Source organism: Xenopus tropicalis, chromosome 4 (assembly GCF_000004195.4).
Source record: "Xenopus tropicalis strain Nigerian chromosome 4, UCB_Xtro_10.0, whole genome shotgun sequence".
NCBI lineage: Eukaryota > Metazoa > Chordata > Amphibia > Anura > Pipidae > Xenopus > Xenopus tropicalis.
This window is the reverse complement of record NC_030680.2, coordinates 47,742,293-47,769,695: the sequence shown is the minus strand read 5'-3', so window position 1 is coordinate 47,769,695 and position 27,403 is coordinate 47,742,293. Positions and strand designations below refer to the sequence as shown.

At 41.1% G+C, this 27,403-nt stretch overlaps 1 protein-coding gene across 1 annotated transcript in view; it reads left to right on the top strand.

The window, feature by feature from the left end:
• The window catches only part of cyp2j2 (cytochrome P450 family 2 subfamily J member 2), a 120,346-nt gene that overhangs the window by 33,965 nt on the left and 58,978 nt on the right, over positions 1-27,403 (top strand). The window contains exons 4-5 of the mRNA XM_031900740.1: positions 2,431-2,591; positions 6,966-7,139. Of these exons, the coding sequence (XP_031756600.1) occupies positions 2,431-2,591; positions 6,966-7,139 (335 nt within the window). The remainder of the gene's footprint in view (positions 1-2,430; positions 2,592-6,965; positions 7,140-27,403) is intronic.

Below are 27,403 nucleotides of genomic sequence, written 5' to 3'. Positions count from 1 at the left end.
GACTGTGAAACCAGCACTGCCTCTCTCCTTGGCATGCTGCACTTGTGCCACCTGCACAGGCTCCAACCTTGGGGCACCATCTCTTTGGCCTTTTTCAAAACCTCTTTGGAATGCTTTTCCTGGCTTGCATCCAGATGAAGCGACCACCTTTGCCACTCGCGAAGTCTCCGTCACTTCCTTTGCCATCTGTTGCAAGTCCACACACCGCTGTTGCAGAAACTTGGCATTAAACCGCTGCTGCCAGTCTCGCAGCTCCTGTAGCACCCTGCTACACTCGCTTTTTGGCTGTGGGTGTCTCAACACACTTCACCACATACTTTTGCCTTCAGCAAACCAGTCACTCACTGGCGCCATTTTGTCTCAGTCTCTTAGGGAAACGCTCCGTAGCCCTTTAAACGTGTATGTCTCTTTAACAGCTCCTTAGTGCCCGCATCCTCCACCATATGTGACATGCTGAATGCCTGTACATGCAATTTTGGGGGAATTAGCAATGGTAGGCAGGCAGACATGCAGAGGATCTGGAGCATAGAGACAGGGACACCAAGTCTTCAAGCAAAACTCAGGTTTATTTAGGGCCAGTTCTTCCCAACAGAAACATAAAGACATAAGTTCATAAACAGTTCAGTGTTATGACATGTCCCTCCTTCAGGGTTCTCACCTTCCAGGGTTAGTTCCACACTCTGGAACACTCAGGCTTCACAGTAAGCCTTGCTGAGCCCTCTCAGCACTCATCCGTTTGGTCAAAACTCCCTCTGCTCCCTGCAGTGGCAAGTGGCACCCCCAGCTCCTCTGGGAGTTTCTAACACAGGCAGCCCTCCTGCTCTGTGCCCTGCTCTGAGAGTGACCTTCACTCAGTCAGCATTCAATTCCAACTCCAACCCCCTGTGTAATCACACAGCCCTTTTATTGGCTGCTCACCTGCAGCCTAATGAGGCAGCTCCCTACAGCTGGCCAAATCAAACCTTAAAGGGAGATTTACTCCAACACAGCATTACCTGCTGTAAAACCAGGCATTTTACCTTGGGCCATTTGTATCCCACTATTAACACTGGTGGAAATACACCAAACAATGACCTTTTCCATTGCATCGCTCACAATATATATATATATATATATATGATTTATTTTAATAGAGACATGCAATGTTTAGGGCTATATTTTCCCTATATTTTCCCTAATTAATTAAGAGAGTATTAGGAAAATAAATTGCTCTATATTTGGATATTTGCATATATTGATAGGAATATATATATATATCTATATATATATATTCCTATCAATATATGCAAATATCCAAATATAGAGCAATTTATTTTCCTAATACTCTCTTAATTAATTAGGGAAAATATAGGGAAAATATAGCCCTAAACATTGCATGTCTCTATTAAAATAAATCACATAAAATAGCCCATATGTAAAACATTGTTCATATAAATAAAGCCTTTTCATGAAGAATCTATTTTTTTAATAGTATGAGCCATTGGATAATACAAAACTGAAAATATGATATAAGAATTCACAATATGGTAACTCAAGCTAACTGATGTACAGTATATGGTGATTTTGTGAGATTCTTTAATAGGGTACTTATTATTATATAAATTATCTGTTGGTTAAGTATTCGTTCTGAAGGTACCATTTTTATTTAACATTTAAATACTGTCTGTTAAGGATGACATATGGTATAGACCAGGGATCCCCAACCTTTTTTTACTTATGAGACACACTCAGATGTAAAAAGTGTTAGTGAGCAACACAAGTACAAAAGACGTTTATTGGCCAAATAAGGAGTGTGGTTGTCTATTTGGTAGCCCCATGTGGACTGCTAGCCTGCAAGATGCTTTTCTTGGAGTAAATCTGTGTCTATGTCCTTCCAAAACTTGTCTTCAAGCCAGAAATTTAAAAATGGACACCTATTTTGATGCCACTGAGATCAAAGGTGACAGTGAGCAACATGTTGCTCATGAACCACTGGTTTAGGATTACTGGTGTTGACTATAGTATATTTAGATTACAGTTTTGTGGTTGTGTGCTAATTTCTTGATAAAAGGAAACTGCCACAGCCGGCTCCTCAGCAAGTAGTGTCTTAATGTACCAACTATGAAAAGGGAAAATGCTATTAGACCTTACCTGGAATCCCATGATTTACAGGTGCAGGTACATAGTAAGCACTCTGTATATAACCGACCTAAAGACAACACTATAGTAGGTGAATATAGTACATAGCATTAGTTCAAAATAAAGTTTCAGTGCACACCACAATGGAGTAAACTACATTTTTATCCTTTTTCATTTATTTGTTACCAGGGTAAGACATATGCAGGCAGTCTCCCCATGCAATTTGGTAGTAAATCCACACCTCCTGTAATGTGAACTGTTGTGGAACAATTGTTTTTATATACTTTTTTTTCATTTTAATTTATTTTATAGATTCTCTCTTGGAACCACACTTTGTCCTTGATAATGCTGTATCCAACATTATCTGCTCAGTTGTATTTGGGAGGCGCTATGACTACCATGATTCCACATTACGCAATGTACTTTACTATGTGCATGAAAATATGAAGCTGGCCTCAAGTATCTGGGCACAGGTAGGAATGTTTTTATAAGGATGAGACCACCAGAGCAATTGCCATCGAAAACGCTCATTTTTCATCTTCATTTTAGTATGGTGTCAACAATGATACTTTGAGAAAATTTGCAGGTTTTTATGGTCCAAAGAAAAGCCCAAAATGTAACAATCATACTCCTTGTGATCTTAAAATCAAAGTGAACAGTTTTTTGTTGTATTAATGTGTGCATTTTTTCCCTATTCAGCTTGAATGGCTTCCCCCGTGGTTACACAACAGCTTATTTATATAAACTATATTTTTCTGAGCCAAACACATTTTTTCTCAGAGCAGGGTAACAGTACATTATATTTAGATAAATATAAAAACTTTCTTTCTTGGTGTTACTGTTCCATTAAATCTAAGGTGTTAACAGAGTGTTTGGCAGAACAATCAGTAGGTTATTTGGCTTATTTGGTTTCAGTCAAACAGGTGGCTCTGCCCTCAGTGCCAGGTTAATAGTGATCAAGGCTAGCTTGAGAACAGAATCCATCAAAGTGAGGTGGGCTGTACCCCCTGGATTCTACACATGCAGAATTTTATTGTCTCTCAACCGCGAAGCTTACCCACCAGTAATAATGTAAATTGGCGGTGGGAAAACATACACATTGCTTTGGTTTGGTAGCCCAAACTTTCCCTGGGAAGCAACTTTGGACAACTACAGGAAACAGAAGTGTCCTGTATGATTTCCCACTGCCCAGTATAGTTTCACAATTTTTTCAGTGGAAAAATGTTTGAAAATCTGCACTAGAATTTTGCCATGTCTCACTATGCTCCACTGAGCATAAAAAAACACACAAAACCACTGTCGGAGAGCCATCTCTGGATGAAATTAGCAACGTGGAAGCATCTTCTTTCTGTAAAGAACAGTTGTATCATAGTGGAAAGGAGCTTTGTATAAGTGGTAGGACAATGTATATGTTATTGCTAAGTCTAAAGTCAGTGTTTTTCGAAGCTTTGCAAGTAACTTTGCAAAAATATATAAATACATCTATGGCTCAACAAAGAAATGGCACAGGATTATGACTAAAATCATGATAAAATATTAGGCACACAAATAACTATTACAGTGCAACCCATTTTTTATATAAAAACAAAGTATTGAGAGTGACTTCTAACCATTCAGGTATTAGAAACAAGTAACTTTTCCTGTATAATATATACCCCACCCTCATCAAATATAAAAATTTCAGTAATATAAACTGAAGTAAGGTTTTCTTTCAGGGAGCTCATGCACAGAGAGTGCAATCAGGAATTAATAAAAAGTTAATACCAGATAGTAAAAAGTCTGGATAGAATTGAGTTAATTCATTATTAAAAAGAGATATAAGAAATAAGATTTTTTCATCATGTTTCATTCATTACTCAGTGCTTTCCGGTGGCTAGACAGAGAACTTTATTCAAAACATCACAATGCATTCAAAGGTGATGGCACATTATGTTGTGAACCAAGGAATATTTATAGAAAAGCTTGGAATCTTGTGTTAACCCCATGATTACAATTATTATGAAAAAAAAAAGTTATAACCAACCTGCAAGATCTATAAGTAGAGAAAGGAACAAAAAGAATGGGCTTAATATAATATTATAATATTATATAATTTATGTATTATTACATCAATGATAATATTAAGTTAAAGAGGATTCGAAGTCAGAAACAAAGAGTGATTATTTTGTCATTATAGAACAAAATAAGCAACTTTGCGGTACACACTTGGGTTTTTTTGTAGCAATTGTTTTGTACATGAGCTTGTTCTCCATGGGCACTCCCATAGTGCAGAGTTGCAGCAAATGGAAAATGAGCAGGAATTATTGACAAAAATATATGCTCAATTGGCTGCTGCTCTCTGCAATGGTTCTGTTTAAACTGTAGCACCAGAGATAAAACAAATATGGCTAGGAATGCCAAATAATAATAATAATTAATGCCATGTACAATAATAATAATAATAATAATAATAATGCCATTTAATATAATAAATGTACTGCCCGAAGGTTCAGCATTTTAATAACTGCTCCAGGCTGCAGGCCTACAGAGTTGTCACAGGATCTCACCATTTTGGATTTTGTTAGAGTGCCAGTGACATTACACATGCTCACTGTGCTCTAGGCAGCTGTTGAGTAGCTTAATTAATTACATCAGCTTTTGGAGCACAGCAGTGTTGGAGTTACAAGGGAGCCTTCAGAGGCACAGGACTTTACTTCTAAAGCTGGGCTTGTACAGAACCCCAAAACATAAGGTGCAGAATTTCCACCCTATTTCTTTGTCAAGCTTTAGTTCTCCTTTAGGAACACTTCAAAGAGGTTATCATTAGAATTCCTAGGGTTATATTTAATACCAAGGGCATGTGAAAAATTGTTGCATCCACCAGAACAACACAGAATGTAATAATACAATGTAATAATACAATAAATCAGTTTGCATTAATTTTAGTAAATAGCACACAAGTTGCAGCACACTCTATTTACTCTGCATTTGTGTTGGAATAGCACCACTTTTGATGCACAGCCTTAAAGGCGCTGTTCAACTGTAAATTAATTTTTAGTATGTTGTATAGAGTGCTATTGCTGTTACAATTTGCAATTGGTCTTCATTTTTTGTTATTGGTAGTTTTTACTTTACTTTTATTTTACTTTTTGATCCACAGCTCTCCAGTTTGGAATTTCAGCATTAATCTGCTACTAGTTTGCCTTAGTAACCAGGGATCGATATGAGAAAATGACTGTTATATAATTTATAGATGGACTGGATAGAAAGTTAAGCAATAAAAAGTAAAAAAAAAACAATAAAATCAATGAATGCTGAGTTTTGTGTCCATTTCATCACTTTGCACATGTGCTGCATTTGCTGATGAGCCCTAAAGGAGAACTAAAGCTTAACTAAAGAAGTAGGATAGGGGGCTATAAATGTACATTATATAGCCCCCTATCTTTTTTCTGCTGATTCACAGTGCATGCCATGTGCTGCTGTCAGTTACTGAGCTTAGAAACTGGCTCATGATATACTGTACATATGAAATAGGCATGTCATAATATAAGGCTGGTTGGTCATTTACTCACTTTTACATTACATGGCAGCCCGGTGCAGTAATCATCAGTTCTGTATCAGCTTATATGACAGGCCAGCCTCATTTTCTGCTTGATATTTGCAGAAGCCCCTAAGCTTAGTTTCTCAAAAGCTGCTCAGAGCACACTAACCATTGACACTTCTTATTATATTCAAGATGGGGAGGTCCTGTGACAACTGTAAAGGCCTGGATCATTGCTACTATAGAGAAGCTGAGAAACTTGAGGCTGGTGCAGTAGGTTCAATATATAAAATATGGCATTTCTAGCTATATTCATTTTTAGGGATATATTCTCCTTTAAAGTCTTTGCACATCATATGAATTACTTTATGTGGTGTAGTGTGAAAGCAATGCAGTTTGTAGTATATTGGGGTATTTTTCACTACTCCATAAACATGCTTCCTGTGGTTAGAAAAAGGGTTGTCTATGTTTGCTACCAAAATAAGAAACTATCATATGTCCTGTCATGTTGGAGCAGTAAGGCTCAGCATATAATGGGTTAAGTTTTCAATTTAGAAAGTCTGCTTGGAATCCACATTTGAAGGAAACCCCTCATGGTAGGGGGTAATTCACAAATACCCCCTAAATGACACTGAAGTCAGACTGTCTGGCTAGGTGTGAAGAGCCAGAATGAATCAACAAGGGTATCCAAATTAGCATACCTGTGCTACAGTGGGCAGTCTATCTTTTCTTAGCAGATTCTTAGCTAATATTTCTTTAGGTTCATAAAATAAATATCTTTTACTAAAGATAAAAATCATGGCGCCCAGTCATTAGCTTGTAGCTAGAGCTACAGCCCGTGTATGGGCAGAACCGAGCAGCCTGGCCGACCGATATCTGGCCTGAAATTGGCCAGATCTTGATTGGCCAGGTTAGAAAATCCAGACGGTTTGGGGACCGCATCGGCTCGTTGATGCGGTCCCTGAACCAACTGCCCCATGGCCGCAAATGTAATTCGATTGTTTGGCCCCAGGGCCAAACGATCGGATTATTTTTTTTTTTAGGTACTTGCTACCCGATATCGCCCACCCGTAGGTGGGGATATCGGGTGAAGATCCGTTCGCTTGGCGACATCGCCAAGCAAGCGGATCTTATAGTGTATGGGGACCTTTAGAGAACAAAAGAAAAGATCTAATTGGTTGCTATGGGCAACACCACTGTTGATGTTTGTCTCCAATGTTAAAAATACACCCATACATGTATTGATATGAAACTGCATTTATGGTTTAACTTGTGCTTATGTGACTGCCTGATTCGCTTACGTTATTTACATACTTTATGTTTCTAGTTGTACAATACATTTGGCTTTATCCATTACCTGCCCCTGCCACACAGGAAAATTTTTCAAAATTTGGAGATAATTTTTGGATTCCTAAGAAGCATTTTGGAGGAACACAAAAGATCCAGGCTACCTGGAGAGCCACGTGATTTTATTGATTGTTACTTGGAGGAGTTGAGCAAGGTACAACATGCTTACAAAGGTTTAGTATATATGTATTAAGTATGTTTCCAGTGTGCAGTGTATGATATAAGGTTATGCAAAAATGTACTTGACTATCAAAGAAGTACTATATCCAGTAGTTCGCATTATGCATTATTCATTATATTTTATTTAAAAAAATACCCTAAGATATAACTGCCGCCAACTCAGATTTATGAACCAAGATCTGGTAAGGTGTCCTCTACATGGCATGGTAATGAAGTTATTTTTGTAATGAATGTCTGTCATTGTTGCTTGTAAATAATTGCTTTTGTGAGTGGATTTTACCATATATTATGGTTTCATGGGCTACATTAAATTAAATTAAATTTTAAAATTCAAAAGGACCAAAAAACACCCTTGGAGGTAAGGGTACAGCTCATAACTCTAACTTGGCCCAACCTGACTTGCATAATTTGTGTTATCTATTATTACCAGTTAATCCCAGGAGGATGAGTGTTTTGATTTTGAGCTCATTACTAAGCATTTTAAGTTTTATACATAAACTAGTAGATAGCCACCGGGGCTCTGAAAATTATGAATGGTTCAAATGCAATGTCTATATTTATGAACTTTGTTTGATTACTTCACTGACTTCACTTACTTCACTAATATAAACCTTTGGTCACCCAGCAGTCTAACATATGATGGGAAGAATTGACCATCCTTATTAGTTAGACAGGAAGGTCAGGGAAGATTAAGTTCAGTGGGCTAGATTTCCAGTGGGGTTTCTAAAAAAGAACCAGTTGCTTCTCTTTCTCTCCTGACATTATATCCCCTGAGGACTTTGGCTTTGTTTATTATTCAAATCCCCAATGTCGGATGGTGCTGTTCAAAGATAAGATTATAATCTGCATTGAATCAATAGTTGATTTTATTTACTTTTGTGGCTGGTAACTAATATGGGTGGCGCATACAGATGTTATAGATTTACTTATTATTTTAACTTTAGCCTTATTTGTTGGCCCACCAACATAATAATGAAATGTAGCATAATATCATTCTGATGAATTTATGATGGTTTTTGCATGCCACAAGTTTATATGAATTTATTAGAATTTAAGATTATGCATAATTATATTGAATGCAAAATATTAAGGCTGTGTTAGGGTTTTTAATATTTGAACCTAAAGGTTGTCCCTTTCTATACAAACATTTAAAATAATTGTTCCACAAGTAACCAAGTCAATAGTGAAAGGACCTTGCCTGCTATCTAAGAAGAGCAAAGGCAAATGTAGAATCAGTTGTTAATATCAGGAGCTAATGGAGGCTGCCACCTTTGTACAGATTTGGTTTTGTTCAATCAGCTGTAATAATCAGCCAGTGTAAAATGAAATTAAAGACCATAAAATGTTAACTTGATGATAAGACTAGTATGTAAATATTCCTATCTGCTACTCCCAGTAGCCCCTATGTGTACATGACAATCCTGTAAGTGATATCCATATTTAGACCTACGAAAAATGGATTCACAGAATTGTTATCTTCGAATGGTCATCAAATTATTTTATTCTGGACTCAGTATTATAAAAGAGGCCGCTGGTAGTGGAACAAGCTTTACATAGAGCAAAACTGCCAACAAGTTGGGAGAAAGAAGAGGATAGAAAGGCAATTGCTAGGGGGAACAATTACTAGCAGAACAGGATGACACACATCCATTTTTACATGTAACAGCACCATCTAGTGATCATACATTAACAGTCAATACACAACACCCCTCCTAGATAACATAATCCTCTAGGTAGTGGGGCCTTTGAGTGACCCTTCTGGGCAGCTCCACCGGGACACTGATAACCTTTTTGTGGATTGGCCTCAGTGTTTACGTGTACCCTCTCAGATACATCTGCTGTCTGTTCAGCCGCAGATATTTCTTCCTCTAGGAAAGTTAGAGGAGTTCATTCACTTTTTAATCCAGACTGGCCATGGTTACCCTCAGTGTCTTCGAATGACACGGCCGTCCACAGTCTTAACTTTGCACAAGCCAGGGCCCATGGCTTCAACTATGACTGCTGGTATCCATTTTTGGCCCAGTCCATAATTTCTGGCGTACACACTATTGCCTACTTCAAACATCCTCACTGTGGAGGTCTGTGTATTCTTATGGAATTGATCTTCCTGTTTATTTTGTAAATCATAAGCCAAGTCGGGATGCAATCTGTCCAAACAGGTTTTAAGCCGTCGGTTCATCAAAAGTTCTGCAAGACTGCAGCCAGTGCAAGTGGAAGGGGTTATATGCTGCTGCAACAAAAATTTTGCCAGTCTATAACTCCAGTCACCATTAGTTATCCATTTTAATGCATCCTTTGTAGTCTGGACCATTCACTCAACTTGCCCATTTGAAGATGAATGGAATGGTGCTGTTGTAACATGACAAATAAGGCTACATTCCATAAATGCTCTAAAGTCTGAAGATGTAAACTGTGCTCCATTATGTGATGCAATGGTGTCTAGAAGTCCATGTGTAGCAAACAACATCCGCAACTCTTGAATGACTGCATGGGTGGTTGCAAATGCAACTGGAACCATTTGGAAAAGGAATCAACCACAATGAAGTATGTTTGACCTTGAAACGGCCCTGCCAAATCTATATGTGGCTGGGACTATGGGCTCTGAGTCACCTCCCATGGATGTACCACGGCCTTAGCAGGGACATGGCAAGTGGACTGGCAATAAACACAACTTTTTACCCATTTTTCAATGCATTCATCCATTTTAGGCCACCAGACATAACTTCTTCAAGGGCTTTCACATTTACAATGCCTAGGTGACTCTCATACTGGGCTTTGAGAACATGGGTTTGCCCAGCTTTGGAAATTACCACTCTGTTTCCTGAATATTTACTGAATAATGGCAGGGAGGACCATAAGCTGTTTATGCAAAATTCTCCCACTGGTACCAGTATTACAGTATAACGAGTCTGACTAGTAAAATGGGAGAGATGGAGGTGCTGGCATTGAAGCGGAAATATGATGTGATTGTATGTATTTATGTATATCTTTATTTATAAAGCGCTACTTATGTACGCAGCGCTGTATAGTAGAATACATTAATACAAACAGAGGGTTATTAAGATAATAGATAGATACAAAGTATAACAATAAATACATATAAATACAAGATACAGTTGCAATAAGTTAAGAGTCAAAGACACAAGAGGATGGGGGTCCCTGCCCCGTAGAGCTTACAATCTAGATGAGAGGGTAATTTACAGACACAAAATAGGCTGTATATATAAGTGCTGTAGGTCACAGTGGGTGACACTACAATATAAGTGCTACTTCCCATATCAGGGGCTGTGCGAGTGCTCCAAAAGGTAGTCTTTAAGTTTAGTTTTAAAAAGACTGAGGGAGGATTCTCTCCGGAGGAAATCATTGAGGGCATTCCAAATGTAAGGGGCAGCAAGGCAAAAGGTTTAAGGTGGGTGACAGCAGTGGTAGTTCTGCGAGGAACGGAGGAGTCAGCCAGGAACGTATGGAGACACAAGGGAAGAGATGTAGTGAGGAGCAGAGGAATGAAGGGCTTTGAAGGTTAAGAGAAGGAGTTTTTTTTTTTTTTTAATTTATTATTTATTAGATTAGACAAATATAACAATCATTGAGAAACAAGCAAATCCCAAACGGGATTAATAAGATACATAAGTCAAATGAACAATTCAGAACAATTTTACAATTGACTATGAATGAAAAGGTAATGATGGAAAAAAAAACAAAAAAAAACAAAAAAAAACATGGATTAGTATTATACAATTGAATAAGATTAATATTACATTTAGCAATTCTTATTATTACAATTAGGAGAAGGAGTTTGAAAGATTTTGTTTGTTTAATGTGAAGCCACAATAAGGACTTTAACAGGGGAAGGGCCTGAACTCTCCTGGATGAGAGGAGGAGAATTCTGGCAGCAGTGTTTAATATAGACTGTAGGGGGGAGAGATGAGAGTTAGGGAAGCCGGTTAGTAGCAGGTTACAGGCCAAGTCGGGATAGGATGAGAGCATGCATGAGCAGCCTAGCTGTTACAGTAGAAAGAAAGGGATGGATTTTGGCAATATTTTGTAAGAAAAAGTGACAGGTTTTGACAGTGGTGTTAATATGGTCAGAGAAGGAGAGACAGGAGTCAAAGATCACCCCCAAACAACGTGCCAAATTGACAGGGTTGATGAGGGTGCCATCAATAGAGATAGTAAATGGGGGGGGGGGGGGGTAGGACCAGGCTTAGGTGAAAAGATCATTAGTTCAGTTTTTGTTAGATTCAGTTTGAGGTAGCATTGGTTCATTCAATTGGAGATAGCTAGGAGGCAGTTAGAGATTTGAGCCTCATCTTCAACTGTTAATGAAGGGGTCAAAAAATAAATTTGGATATCATCAGCATACAGATGATATTTAAAGCCAAATGAACGGATAAGATCCCCCAAGGACAGTGTGTAGAGGGAGAACAACAATGGGCCTGGGGGTACCGCCACATTAAGTGATGAGGTTTTGTTTGCATAGGAGACAGCGAAGGAACGGTTAGAGAGATAAGAAGAGATCCAGTATGCAGCCTGACTACGGATACCAATCAAATGCAGAATTTGCATTAGGAGGGAGTGGTCGACCGTATCAAATGCAGCCAATAGATCGAGGAGGATTAGTATAGAAAAGTGACTTTTGGCAACCTGAAGATCATTTGTAACTCTGCACAAGGCCATCTAAGTAGAATGCACAGGTCGAAAACCAGATTGCAGCAGGTCCAATAAATTATGGGCGTTAAGAAAGTTAGTAATACGGGAGAAGACAATACAATCTAAGATTTTGGAGGCAATTGGTAGAAGCGAGACAGGACGGTAGATAGAGAGGCAGGATGGGTCCAACGTAGCCTTTTTAAGGATCGGCTTGACACAGTCTTATTTGAACAAAGAGGGGAAACTTTCAGAAGCCAGAGAAGAGTTGAAGATGTGAGTAAGAACTGGAGTAAGCTCAGCAGCACAGTGTTTAAGCAGAGAAGAAGGCATGGGGTCAAGAGAGCAAGTGGTGAGCGGAGCTGACAAGAGAAGCCGGGAGACTTCGGAGACAGTTACAGGACCAAAAGAACTAAGACATGCAGAAGGGGGCTGAGGAAGGAGGAGCTGGTTTGTATTAGTAGAGAGGGGAATCTAATTGCGGGTGGACTCCACCTTGTTCATGAAGAAATCAGCAAAGTCCTGGGGAGATAAAGTTAGGTAATGGAGTCTGTGAGGGACGCAGAAGGGTATTGAATATAGAAAACAGGCGTCGCGGGTTGGATTTATTATTGTTTATAAGGGTATTGTGGTATACCTGTTTAGCCGTCAACAAGGCAGGCCAATAGGAATTTATAATGAATAAAGTCAGCTTGCGTACAGGATTTCCTCCACATATGTTATGCAGACCTCGCACAGGAGCGTAAGAATTTGGTTTGTACATTCAGCCAGGGGCGTGGGTTTTGAGCCTGAGTACGCCTAGGCTAAAGGGGTGCACATGAGTCAATGGTGGAGGCTAGTATGCTGTTGTACTCTCTAACAAGGGTATCAGGGTCAGACATCTGGTTAAAGTAGGAGAGACTGGACCTGAAAGAGTGAGGTAATGCCGGGAGGTCTGTGTCACGTGTATTTTGAATTAATACAGTGGGGGAAGGAGCAGGTTGGGAGTGAGAGTGAGAGACTGAAAATGTAACCAGGTGGAGAGGGGAAGGGGACACTGTGAAAATCAGATAGGGACACATTTTTAGTAATGACTAAATCCAGAAAGTGCCCATCCTTATGAGTTAGAGTGTTTGTCCACTGCTGGAGTTCAAAGGAGGTTAGGAGGAGAAAACGTGAGGGCCATGGTTGCGAGGGATCATCAATGTGGGAGTTGAAGTCCCCAAGGATGATTGCAGGGCCATTAGTACAGAGGAAAAAAGAGAGCCAGGTTTCAAAATCGGAAAGGAAGGTATGTATGTATGTATAACTTTATTTATAAAGCGCCACAAGGGTATGCAGCGCTGTACAATCTTACAGAATACAAAATTACACACAGGGAGGACAAGTGATATAATAAATAAATACAATAAATATATATATAAGTGCCATGTGGTATGAGACACAGTAGGAAGAGTGTCCCTGCCCCGTAGAGCTTACAATCTAAGTGGTTGGGTAACATACAGGCACAAACCGGAAGGTAAGAGTGCATCAGGTATGGGCATTTCCCCTTAAGCGCAGGACTGGGCAAAATAATATTTTAGTGCTCCAGAAGGTAACAGCTGGGCTTTTTCTTAAACAGAGTGGGTGAGCTTCCCTATGGAGGGATTCAGGGATAGAGTTCCAGAGGTAAGGAACAGCGAGATAGAAAGGTTTAAGACGAGAGAGCGCAGTGGGTGTGGACGGTGTAAAAAGACGGAGGCTCTGAGAGGAGCGGAGGAGACAACCAGGAACATGCAGGGAGACCAGTGAAGAAATGTAGTGAGGAGCAGAGGAGTGAAGGGCTTTGAATGTTAGCAGAAGGTAAGCTATCCTTTGCTTAAAGGAAAAGTAACACAATTTTTTTACATTGCAAATATACATTTTAAACACTTTAGCTAACATATATAACAGACCGAAATTTAAATATGATAAGTGGTTATTCAATAAAAATCATTACCTTGGCTGTATAGGGCACAGCTAAAAAAGGCGATGTGGCGACTTCCTGTTAAAACCAGAAGTTAGTTTGCTTCATTTTCGAGCGTGAGGAGACTGCTTTAAAAGTTATTTATAGGTTTTTTTTTTTTTGTACTGGTTAGGGAGAGGGTTGGGAGACGGAGGCCCTCTTATCTCCTGCTCTGTTTGTATTTCTGTGTGAGCGGAGCGCACTGCTGACATTGTACGGGGAGAGGGAGTGGGAAGAGGGGGAAGTGACCGGACGTTTGTCTGAAGTGCTGCAGCCTGAGCCCTGAGAATACATGGTAATGCTACTTATTTAAAATCTACTTATGCTATTAACATTTCTGTGTTTTAAATATGCTAATAAAAGTGTGTAGAGGGCATAGGTTTAATGTAAAAATATTGTGTTACTGGTCCTTTAACAGGCAACCATGCTAGAGAGCTTAATTGAGGCTGAACAGGTTCCTGGCAGCAGAGTTTAAAATTGATTGCAGGGGAGAGAGGTGAGAGTCTGGGAGGCCAGTTAGTAGGAGATTGCAGTAATCTAAGCGGGAAAGGGTAAGGGCATGTATTAGTGTTTTAGCTGTTACTTGTGAAAGAAAGGGGTGTATTTTGGCAATATAGCGGAGGAAAAAGTGTTATTAATATGGTTAGAGAAGGAGAGTGACTGGTCAAAGATAACCCCAAGGCAGCGTGCAGAATTTACAGGGTTGATGGTCATGCCATCAATAGTAATGGTGAAAGGAGGAGGAGGGCCAGGTTTGGGCAGGAAGACCATGAGCTCTGTTGTAGCTAGGTTAAGTTTGAGCTGGCGTCTGTTCATCCAGGAGGAGATAGCCAGGAGGCAGTTACCAATCTGGGTTTTAACATCAGCGGTTAGTGCAGGGGTGTCTAAATATATCTGGATGTCATCTGCATATAAGTGATATTTAAGACCAAAAGAAGAAATAAGAGGGCTGATTCACTAAAGTGCGTTAAAACGCGCGCTATTTATAGCGTGCGTTAAAAATGTTATCGCGTCTAAATTTTCGCGACTTAACGCACGATTCACTATAAGCATAATTGCGTTAATTTACGCGTGATACTGCATGTGATATTTTAGTCGCGAAGACTCTATGCGCATTAACGTGTGCGCTACTTTTTGCATGCTCGCTAATTAACGCACATGCAGTATTTTCCGTATGCGCGCTAAATAACGCACACAGACTGTGGTAAATACCACATGTGCGCTAATTAACGCACATCCAGAGCGGTAATTACCGCATGCGCGCTAATTAACTGTTAGGGAAATTGAGATATCAAAAAGTTAATACTTTGAGTCTACATGTAAGTTCCCGAAAGTATACAAAAGTGTTTATAGATTTCACGAGTGGTCAAGGATATGCGTAATGATCAGTCTCACAAGTGTTATTAATATCTGTAACTGTAAGAGATTATCCAAATACCAGAATTGGAGACCGTTTACTGTAAATGTAAGAGATTATCCAAATACCAGAATTGGAGACCATTTACTGTAACTGACATCTTGTTCTTAGAGACATATAAGGAAATGTATGCATGATCAAAATGTACATCCTGAAAGGTATAAATGCTATGTCACTCGGTTGAGCAAATTAGACAACCCCTGAAGCAGATAGCAAACGGCCATCTGTGGGCTTGTCTCCCGCGGTTTCGAAATAAACTACCTTGCCAGATTCCTGGTCCTGATTTGGTGTTAATTGGTAATTGGGAGATACATTTCCCTCACATTCTGGTCCTTCGGAAAATCGGAAGAATTCACGATCTCGTTTTCAAGCAACTCAGCATCTGTACAAGGGACAACAAGGAGACCAAACTTCTCCCTTTCCCCTGAAAGACCTCTGACCTATTGTCGTAAAAGAGAGGCCAGCTGCAGGTTGCTTTGGAGCGGGTGACGCATTTCAAAGAATAGTGTGCCCAGGACCTACGGAATCTGGTAACGTATGTGTTTTTCTTTCTTGTGAAGTTTGTTGAATGTTGTTTTAAAGTGCTGTTAGAGTTTCGCATAGCTCATAAGGCTGACAGATCTATGTTGCATGTCAATCTAAAGTAACACAGCCTAAGTGCACTTAATTGTAGATTGTAAACAAAAGTATTTTTGTCTTTAGATCTTTAGAAACTAATTGTAACAGAAGTAAGTAAGTGAAAAAGTACTATTGTTGTAATTGGATATCAGTGAGGATATAGGACCCTTAAGGAGAGAGGGCATTTCTAGATGCTGTAACAATACACGGTTGGACAGGATTGACCGACCTGTAAAAACTATAGTGCCTATGATTGTCCAGGGGGTTATGGTGATGTGTGTCAATCCTAATTGATTGTCACATAAACAGTCCATAGTTTCTGTGGTTGTCCAGGCGGTTATGGTGATATGTGTTAGCCTTAATTGACTTGCATGTAAACAGTCCATAGCTCCTGTAGTGATACAAATTGGTTCCCTCTCTTTGTGGTAATGTGTGAATTATCCTCCTCTTTTTCCTATTCTAAGTACCATTAAGTTCATGTGAGTTGTAGGACTGTGTCGTCATCAGCCAAGAAGGTGTGTAGTCATATTAAATGCAAGGGTTGGAGCCCAATGAGATAAATTCCTTAGACTGGTGACATGACTAGTCAGTTCGCCCGGTCCAGTAGTGATGTTTGCATTACATGTTGATTCTAGACCAGTTATCAGTCTGGATAGTGGTGCTTACATTACTTGTGAGGTCTGGACCGGTTTTTAGTCCATAGTCCTGAGCGCACAGACTACGGGAAAACAGCTCCGGACACACTCGGATGTATTGATGTGTTCGTCAAACTAAGTGACATAATGTACGTACGTTCACCCAACTGTTGTAGCATTGGGTGTTGTGAATTTATGGTACTTATCTTTACTTATCCTTGAACCTCTAACCTGTTGTGGTGTGAATGAGAGAATGAATAAGTGTGACTAGGAATTAAAAAGGAGATTTTTGTCCCCAAGGAGCTGTAAGGGCGCGGCTCCTGGTAAATTCCATACATAATCAATAATCATGGCAAATAAGTATTGTAAAGGTACCATTGTGTCAGGCCGAGCTGGTCAGACGAGAATGTCACCCGCAAGCACCTCGCACTAGGCTGGAGGCTTAACCTGGAGATGAGACAGGAAGCACAGCAGTGGAGAGAGGCTGGAAGGCCGAGAGACGAAGTACCGTGGAGTAGGCAAAAGAGTAGTCAGACGGGTCCAGGTAGAGGCAGGCAGCAAGGTTCACAGGTCGAAGAAACAGGCAAGGGTCAATAAACAGGTTTCCAAATGGTACTAACACTAGGTAGCTGGTAAAGATAACCGAGCACTGACGGTTAGCTATTTTGGCCTTTTAAAGGCCTTCCGTGTAAGGACGCCGGCGCAGCGTGCGTCAATACGCGTGCGTCAATACGCGTGCGTCAATGCGCGTGTGCGCGTAAGGTCGTGTGCACGCCCGCGTCAGTTGCGGCGCTGATGCGCACTGGAACGCACGCGGCGCGTGTGTTCCCCCGGAGATCGCCGGAGACCCCGTGGACGGTGAGTGGCCTTACACATTGATATGACTGAGGATGCTCAGTTCATATATAGTAAAGACCCAGAAAATGTTAAGTATTTAAAGGAATGGAAAAAGGATCATGCTTTTGATTCTATACTAGATAAGGACAAATGCAGAGTTCTAGTTGAGATGATTAAAAAAGATGCTGGTACTAATGTTAGAAAACAGGAAAAAAAGGCTTACACATAGCCAATAGATGGCTATGATGTAAAAGTGAACCTAAAACAGCCCAATACAACCATGTATATTAGGGCGGAGGATAGGGCCCCCCTTGTCTGTGCACAATCACAGATTCCCTGTGTTCAATCCTCTGCCCCCGTGGATCAAAGAATCCCTGAACAACTATTGGGGCCACCTCCAAAATACACTGCCCGGACCAATCCCTTCATTCAAAATACCCTGGAATCCGTGGGCCAGATTGACCGCCATATGAGATTACATACCCAATCTGTAGGCCAGTATCCCATGATTGAGGTCCCCAATCCCTTTTATGGGCAAAATAATGAGGGCCCCACCATGTTGGTCTATAGAACTTGGACGTTAAACGATGTCTGAAAGGCCACTGATGGGATACCACACCCTAGGACATGAAAAAATATATAGGCAGATATTGGGTCCAGATTGGTGTCTTGTGTGTGAAAATTGGACTGCATTGGATACAAATAATACTGTCATAACACACAATGCTGCTGATTTAACCAATAATATAGCCCAGTTAAAAACTAGGATAGAAAATAAGTGGAAGAAAACACCAGACTGGGTTGAGATAAATAAATGTACCCAAAATTATGATGAACTAGTTGACCATTACTATGGTCGACTAAAAGAATTGTTTGACAATCACTGTGGCATTGACGTACCTGCAGGAGGCATGGTAAATGATACCCCATATGAACAACTACTTAAAAATGCCTTCCTAAAAGGAACATTGCTTAAAATCAGTAGCTTTGTTACAAAACATATGATTTATCACAGGATAGGGAGACTAAACTCAGTCCTAGAATATGCCAGACATTCTGAAAGATATTTTCAAAATAAGAAAGAAAGAAAAAGGCAAGTTCTTGTATATAAGGCAGACAGTCAGGCAGGAGAAAGGGAGAGATAGAAGACAGATGCCAAAAAGGAGTTGGGGAGATTACAAAGAAAGGAGGGACAATAAAAATAGTAACAGAGACAAATTAATATGTTTTAAGTGCCTGGGAATTGAGCATTTTGCAAAACACTGCTGGAAAAGCAAACAACAACTACAAAAGCTCTCAGCCCTCAGCTACAAATACGTGCCTGTAAAATCATGAACCTAATATCAGAGAACCGCAGCTCTCACAGGCTATATGCTAATCGTGTTAGTTCTGACCCTATTATAAGCCATTGTTCCAGTTTGAAAATTTAATGCCAAAACCTCAGAAAAAGATTGTAAGAATAATGACCTAAAGATCTACAGTATAGGTTCCAGATCATCTTACCTTAGTAGACCACCCCTAAAGATTACTATTAGAACATGCAAGGAATGTGTAAAAACAGTCTTTAGGAAAGAAAATGCAAGTGTTTGTTGTTGACGAAGGTCTATAGGTGTGTACAGTTAAAATGTGCTGTCACTACAGCCAGTTATTAATTGTGTTTCGGTAAATTCCTTACTCCCCTGCTGTTTAATGTTTGTTAGTTCAGCCCACCAGCTTGTCTCCTCCCATGCTGTTCCTTAGTTTCAGATCCAGTTTCAGTCAGTTTTGATAGAGCTGCAAAATTACCAGTTCTTACCTATAGAACCTGTTGATTGTTTTGGACATTCTGAACCCCAGAATCTTTGTATTGTGCAATATTCCTGGATTAAAGAACCACCGGATTATTAAGCAGTGTTTTATTGAGTAAACTCTCTGCCATCAGCATATCTCAGCAAAGTTACGCCGTCCATGCGAGCAAAGGCCTCAGGAAGGGTATCTTCTGCATAAATCGTGTTGGTGACAGAATAGTAAGAACTGAGTATCATCCAGCAAGATCCATAATCCAATCTCTGCAGTCGGATTATAATCTCTGGAGAAATTTGTGAGCTCATCTACAATCTACTCTGAGGTAACTAAAACATCCCTCAAGCCATGTGCCTGCTACACTACAAACTGTAAGTACAGCAGAACCTTCCAGAGAACTGTATTGTGTAGTGAAGAATCAGCATTTACAGGATTGTGCAGTGTGTATCTGCTATCAAGTTTATTAACTCCAGCAGCCTTGTGTGTGCAATGTGAGCAATTAGCTGATCTGCTAGCAAATTGTATTACTGTGATATCTGGGTGCATAGTGAAGATCAGTACTGTCTGCAATCTGGTGTATCCCAGGATTTTTCAAGTGTGTGTTGAACTGTACCAACATTAAGAACAGCACTGTCTGAGATCCAGCATCACACATCTGAGGCATAGAGTGCGTTTACCAATATCTGACTCTGCAATCAACTTAACTGTTTAGCTGCCAGGACTATAGCCTGCATTGAACTGCTGCATAGCATCTTGCCAATAAACTGAGTGATTTGTCAGAAATGGATCCCTCATCAGAAAGAGAGGAACCTGTACCTCTGTTAAACGCATAGAAATGTATGAGGCACAAAAGGATGAAATTAATGATGGTCTGTCTGACTTATGGAATAAAACAGATCACTGCATAACCATTGCTGATGAGGCAGGCAATACTAGACTGCAACTTACTGATGCACTAATAAGACTAAAGACTGCTTATTCTAACTATAAAAGACTTGCAGAGAAATATTCTTCCTTCTTGTCCAATGCTCGTATGGAAGAAGCATTACAAGAGCTGAATGCCTTTACTATCATTGACCAACAGAGACAAATTACTTTCCTGCAAGCAACATCCAGGATGGAGACCAGAATCGCACAGTTACAGGATAATGCATCCAAGGCCTCCACTTCCTCTAGAACAGTGCTGTCCAACTGGCGACCCGCGACCCCCCTCTGTGTGGCCCCCCACCTGTCTGGCTGCTTTGATGGCTTACTCTTGTGTAAGCTTTGAATGGTATCAGTACTGTGATTAACTGCCCCCCCGCATGGTTCTCACCTCAGATTCAGGCTGTAATCAGGCTGTATTGTTTAAATATGTAATTCCCTGTACTGTTCACACCTTTTAATCTCTGCATTGTTCACCCCCTGCAGTGTTCACACCTCAGGCTCAGGCTGTAATCACCCCCATTGTTCCCCTGTTCACACCTCAGGAGCAGTAGAAACCCACAAATAATCCCTGCACACTACAAAAAGAACATATACTGAGGTGGTACTGCAATTAAAAAGTTTTTTAATATATAGTTATTGTGCAGACTGTAGGAGCAGTGCCAGCATTGTGTCACTGTATGCTGCCTGTGTGTGCCATACACACAGGCATCATAGGGCAAGCAGAGTATGGCACACACAGGCAGGGTAGGGAAGGCAGAGTATGGCACACACAGGCAGAGTATGGCACAAACCAGCCAAGTATGGCACACAGGCAACCAAGAATGGCAAACACAGTGAAAGTATGGCACACGCAGGCAGGGTAGGGAAGGCAGAGTATGGCACACACAGGCAGGGTAGGGCAGGCAGAGTATAGCACACACAGGCCAAGTATGGCACAAACCAGCCAAGTATGGCACACAGGCAGGGTAGGGAAGGCAGAGTATGGCACACACAGGCAGGGTAGGGAAGGCAGAGTATGGCACACACAGGCAGGGTAGGGAAGGCAGAGTATGGCACACACAGGCAGGGTAGGGCAGGCAGAGTATGGAAGGTTTTTGCTGTACTACAACCATTAATATGGGTATGGTCATGTGATAACATAGGTGTGGTTTCAAGTGGGTGCGGTTTCAAAAAGGGGAGTGGTCAAAACTGGCTTCCATTATCGGCCCTCCACCACGTAGGTCGGAAAAATTCCGGCCCTCGGTACAACAGAAGTTGGACAGCACTGCTCTAGAAGGTATAAGGGACTATCTAGATCACTGCATTCAGTTTCACAGAAATCGTCGCTAAGCAGCCAGATAATAAGGGCCAGAGCAGAAGCTGAGGCAGCCAAGGTCCAAGCTCAATGCATCAAAAAGGAAGCAGCGCTCAAGGCACATATAGCTCGCAATCAGGCAGAAGCAGAGGCACAGCTAGAGCCGGAAGTGTATCATCCTTGTCTGACAACCCCAGCAGACCCAGTAATGAGAACTTTTCAGTTTGTCTTAGACCAAGAAGTCAGAAAAATGACTTTTCCTACAATTGTAGACACTGCATACAGTTCTCCAGTGCACCGAACTGAAGATCCTGTGTTTTGCTCTAGAGAAGCTCAAACAACTGAATTAACAAACCCGCACACCTGCCAAACCAAAGGATCTAGTGAACCAGCTTATGCTACAGGACACACCCGTAGAGATGAAGGGGAAACAAAACTTACCCCTGGATTCTCTACGAGGCAGCCTTCATCTTCTCCAAAACCAAAATCTTTGTCTGGTCTAAACCCATCTGCAACACCCTTTCCCCCTCCACACCAGTTGTGTGTGCTTGCTACAGCTCCTAAGGTTGAACTACCAGAACTAACAGCCGATATAAAAACGGAAAGAACTGATATGTCAGAATTCGTCAAATACATGATTCGACGCAAGCTCCTCAACACTGGACTCACAGAATTCGACGATCGTCCAGAGCACTATAGAAGTTGGAGAGCCACGTTCAGGGCAGCAATAAAGAACCTGGACATCTAACCTATGGGAGAACTTGATTTGTCAAATGGCTTGGTCCGAAATCATCAGAGCAAGCTCGATTGCTCAAGTCTGTTAACATTGAGGCACCAGCCAGGGGACTTATTCAGGTGTGGGAAAGACTAGAGCGAGATTATGGCAGTCCTGAAGTCATCGAACGTGCGCTGCTCAATAGATTCTACAACTTTCCAAGCTTTTCCAGCAAAGATAACTGCAAGTTCCAAGAGCTAAGTGACTTTCTCCTTGAATTGGAAACAGCAAAATTAGACCCATATCTTCCAGGTCTCTGCTGCCTGGACACTGCTTACGGATTGTATCCAATCACAGAAAAACTGCCTCAATATCTTAAAGATAAATGGAATATGGTAGGCGCAGAGTACAAGTCACTTCATTAGGTTCTCTTTCCTCCCTTTTCCTTTTTCTGTGGATTCATCAGGAAAATGGCGAGAGTCAAAAATGACCCAAGTTTCCTACCTCCAGATCAAAGCCATTCTACTACAGAACCTGCTACGTGGGATATAGCAAGATGACACAAGGATGTCAGGAAAACCGTCTCTGTCAGGAAGACCGGGTTTTCCTCCAGTAAGCCAATAGCCACTCCAGAACTAAGGAAAGGGAAACCTACTGATCTTGATCCTAATCTATCCTGCCCTATCCACAACAAACCACATCCACTAAGAAAGTGTCGTGTGTTCAGAGAAAAGCCCTTTGAAGAGCGAAAGACATTCTTGAAAGATCATAACATTTGCTATAGGTGTTGTGCGTCCAGCGAGCATTTTGCCAAGGACTGTAAAGCCGTCATTAAGTGTTCTGAATGTAACAGTGACAAACATGTGACAGCCAACCATTCAAGGCCCTCAAGGCAGGCTCCTTCCAATGGTGACTCCCACAATCCCTCACTGAATTACGGCGGGGAGAGTGCAGAGGAACAGACTAATCCTGTGTCCACCAAGTGTACTGAAGTCTGTGGCAAGGAATTGTGCGGAAGATCTTGCGCTAAGATACGTCTGGTCAAGGTCGCTCCCGTTGGGCATCCAGAAAAGGCTGTAAAAATGTACGTTATCTTAGATGACCAGAGCAACAGGTCACTAGCAAGTCCCAAGTTCTTCAAGCGCTCCAACATCCAAAGTGAAGCTCATCCCTACACCTTACGCACATGTGCTGGTCAAAGGAGTGTATCAGGGAGAACAGCTTGTGGATTTCAGATAGCACCTATTGACAATGATGACTACAAACCTCTCCCCATGCTTATTGAATGTGCTCAACTGCCAAACAACAGGGAAGAGATCCCCACTCCAAATGCTGCACGTCATCAACCACATCTTAAGGACATAGCAGACAAGATACCTCCCTTAGATGAGAGTGCTGAAATTCTAATTCTCTTGGGAAGAGATATACCAAGAGTTCACAAGGTGCAAGACCAAACCAGTGGACCAAGTGATGCCCCTTATGCCCAGAAGCTTGAGTTGGGCTGGGTTCTAATTGGTGAAGTTTGCTTAGACAGGGTTAGAAAACCCTATAAAGTGAATACCTGCAAAACAGACCTGATGGAGGACAGAGGTAAGCTCTTTGGGAAATCGTGCTCATGTCATTATCAGATAAGGCCTAAACCCAACACGAGCCTACAGATCATATGTGGATCAGAAGAGGACATTTGTTACAAGTCCCTATCTCCTAACTTCGGTAGTTCAATCTTTCATACTACCTGCAACGACAATAAAATAGCTCCTTCCATCGAAGACAAAGAATTCATCAAAATTATGGACAAAGAGTTTGTTAAGGGTGATTCCAATAGTTGGACCGCCCCTTTCCGCAGTCCAAGAGTCGTCCTTCCAAACAACAGTGCTCAAGCCAAGTCTAGGTTTGATTCACTCAAAAGGACATTAGGTAACAAACCTATTATGAGAGAACACTTCGTTGCATTCATGAAGAAGATCCTAGACAACAACCATGCAGAACCAGCTCCCCCTTTGAAGACAGGAGAGGAGTGTTGGTATCTCCCATCCTTTGGAGTCTATCACCCACGCAAACCGGATCAGATCAGAGTTGTCTTTGATTCAAGCGCACAGTTTAAAGGCGTTTCTCTAAACAATGTACTTACAGGCCCAAATCTGACTAACAGTATCATAGGAGTGTTAGTTCGGTTCAGGAAGGAACGTGTTGCATTTATGGCTGATGTTCAGCAGATGTTCCACTGCTTCCTCATCCGAGAAGACCACAGGAACTACCTTCGGTTTCTTTGGCATCGCAACAATGATCTTGATGAGGATGTGATTGAATATCGAATGAGAGTTCACGTCTTCGGAAACAGCCCATCTCCTGCAGTGGCTACCTATGGCCTGAGAAGGACAGCCAAGGAGGGTGAGGCAGAATTTGGTCATGATGTTCGACAGTTCATAGAGAGAGACTTTTATGTCGATGACTGCCTCAAGTCTTTGTCAACACCAAAGGAAGCTATCAACTTGTTGAAAAGAACCCAGCACCTTTTATCTAGTGCCAACTTAAGACTGCACAAGATTGTATCCAATAATAGTGAATTGATGAAAGCCTTCGATCCCAAGGATCACGCATCAGATTTGAAGGATCTAGACTTAACTAAGGACCTACTGCCCACCCAAAGAAGCCTTGGTCTCCATTGGGATGTAAATCAAGACACCTTCACATTTCAGGTCTCTACAGAGGAAAGGCCATTCACAAGACGAGGAGTGCTATCAACCGTAAACAGTCTGTATGACCCATTGGGCTTTGTGGCGCCAATCACTGTTCAAGGGAAGCTTATACTTAGACAACTTACAGAAGATCGCGTGGATTGGAATGTAACACTGCCTGCGGACTTACAACCCAAGTGGGAAAAATGGAAGCTTTCCTTAAAGGTATTAAAGCAGCTTCAGATTCCACGCAACTATCTTTCTTGCTCCCTTAGCCTTACTAAAGAAAGAGAAATTCACATCTTCTGTGATGCTTCCAACGAAGCCGTAGCTGCAGTTGTCTACCTCAAGGCATCTGACTCCTCTGGACAGCCAAGAGTTCACGTCTTCGGAAACAGCCCATCTCCTGCAGTGGCTACCTATGGCCTGAGAAGGACAGCCAAGGAGGGTGAGGCAGAATTTGGTCATGATGTTCGACAGTTCATAGAGAGAGACTTTTATGTCGATGACTGCCTCAAGTCTTTGTCAACACCAAAGGAAGCTATCAACTTGTTGAAAAGAACCCAGCACTTTTATCTAGTGCCAACTTAAGACTGCACAAGATTGTATCCAATAATAGTGAATTGATGAAAGCCTTCGATCCCAAGGATCACGCATCAGATTTGAAGGATCTAGACTTAACTAAGGACCTACTGCCCACCCAAAGAAGCCTTGGTCTCCATTGGGATGTAAATCAAGACACCTTCACATTTCAGGTCTCTACAGAGGAAAGGCCATTCACAAGACGAGGAGTGCTATCAACCGTAAACAGTCTGTATGACCCATTGGGCTTTGTGGCGCCAATCACTGTTCAAGGGAAGCTTATACTTAGACAACTTACAGAAGATCGCGTGGATTGGAATGTAACACTGCCTGCGGACTTACAACCCAAGTGGGAAAAATGGAAGCTTTCCTTAAAGGTATTAAAGCAGCTTCAGATTCCACGCAACTATCTTTCTTGCTCCCTTAGCCTTACTAAAGAAAGAGAAATTCACATCTTCTGTGATGCTTCCAACGAAGCCGTAGCTGCAGTTGCCTACCTCAAGGCATCTGACTCCTCTGGACAGCCAAGAGTGGTTTTGTGTTGGAAAGAACATCTCCGATGACTTCAATGACAGAAGCCAAGCTGATGTGGACACTTGAAAGGATTTTTGAAGAGATTAAGTTTAATGTTTATTTTGTGTCTTTTCTCATTTTGTCTTTCAGGTCCCAAGGACAAGTCATCTTTAATATGGACATTATTTTGTTGTTGCATAATATGCAATTATAATTATATAGTGGTATCTACAGATACCAGACGGGGAGTGTGCTGTCACTACAGCCAGTTATTATTTGTGTTTTGGTATATTCCTTACTCCCCTGCTGTTTAATGTTTGTTAGTTCAGCCCACCAGCTTGTCTCCTCCCATGCTGTTCCTTAGTTTCAGATCCAGTTTCAGTCAGTTTTGATAGAGCTGCAAAATTACCAGTTCTTACCTATAGAACCTGTTGATTGTTTTGGACACTCTGAACCCCAGAATCTTTGTATTGTGCAATATTCCTGGATTAAAGAACCACCGGATTATTAAGCAGTATTTTATTGAGTAAACTCTCTGCCATCAGCATATCTCAGCAAAGTTACGCCGTCCATGCGAGCAAAGGCCTCAGGAAGGGTATCTTCTGCATAAATCGTGTTGGTGACAGAATATAAAAAGAAAGGTTGCAAATGTACGGAGACAGAGGTTCTAATACAAAAGAACAGAGAACTGGTAGTAAAAGAAAGATACATGAAGGTTTTAAAGAAAAAAACAAAAAAACAAGTAAATTATGAGTTTGTTAATCTGAACGCGAACTGAGCATTAGTATGAATCATGACTGAAGATAGCAGGTATGGAGAAGCAGGCAGCGCTGACAGTCCCCACAGAGAGGAACAGCCCCCCCCTTCTAGAGTTTTATTCTGCCAGTACTGTAAAAGCTATAGGAAACACAGGGGGAGGGAAGGGGGATGCCGCTGCAACTCTCTCACTCTCTCAAAGTAGTACAGTAACTTTCGCAGCCTTGTCAGGAAACTGTTATGTGTAGCTAGCTCGCACAAACCCAGCTAGACTATACGTTGACAGTCCTCAAACATGCTTGTGATTCAGGAGACCATTAGCATCTCCTGCTCAAAATTAACTAGATTTTTATTTCTCTCATCAAAAGTGATGTGATTTGATCTAAAACATTTTGTGGGACTGCAAATGCAGTGTGTGAAGGATACGGAAATAAGTGAGGTAAAATTGTCAAATTTCCGTCATTGTGAATTATGATTATATGCTTGTAAAATAAGTAAAGCTAATGTTATTTTAATCAACTTTGCTCACAAGTGAGGTTGTTGTATGTGCCAATGTAAATTGACTATGTAGACGATAAAGGTGAAAAGTATGTTCTTGTTGAAAAGAAGTCTACATAGATATCTTTGATGATTGTGCTCTGAAATTTGTCACGTGATCCGGCCAATTACGCGATAAACAGATCATAGTCAACAGAGATGAATCACAATATGTATATGTTGATATTTTTATGACAAAATTTGAATCCACTGTATAATTTTCAGTTTATGAAACTAACACGCATTGTTGAATGTATATTGTTTAAGGTCACGGTGTTAGGATGACATGCTTGTCTTCCATTTGACAAATGGCAACTCTTAAATGCATTTTTGCTTC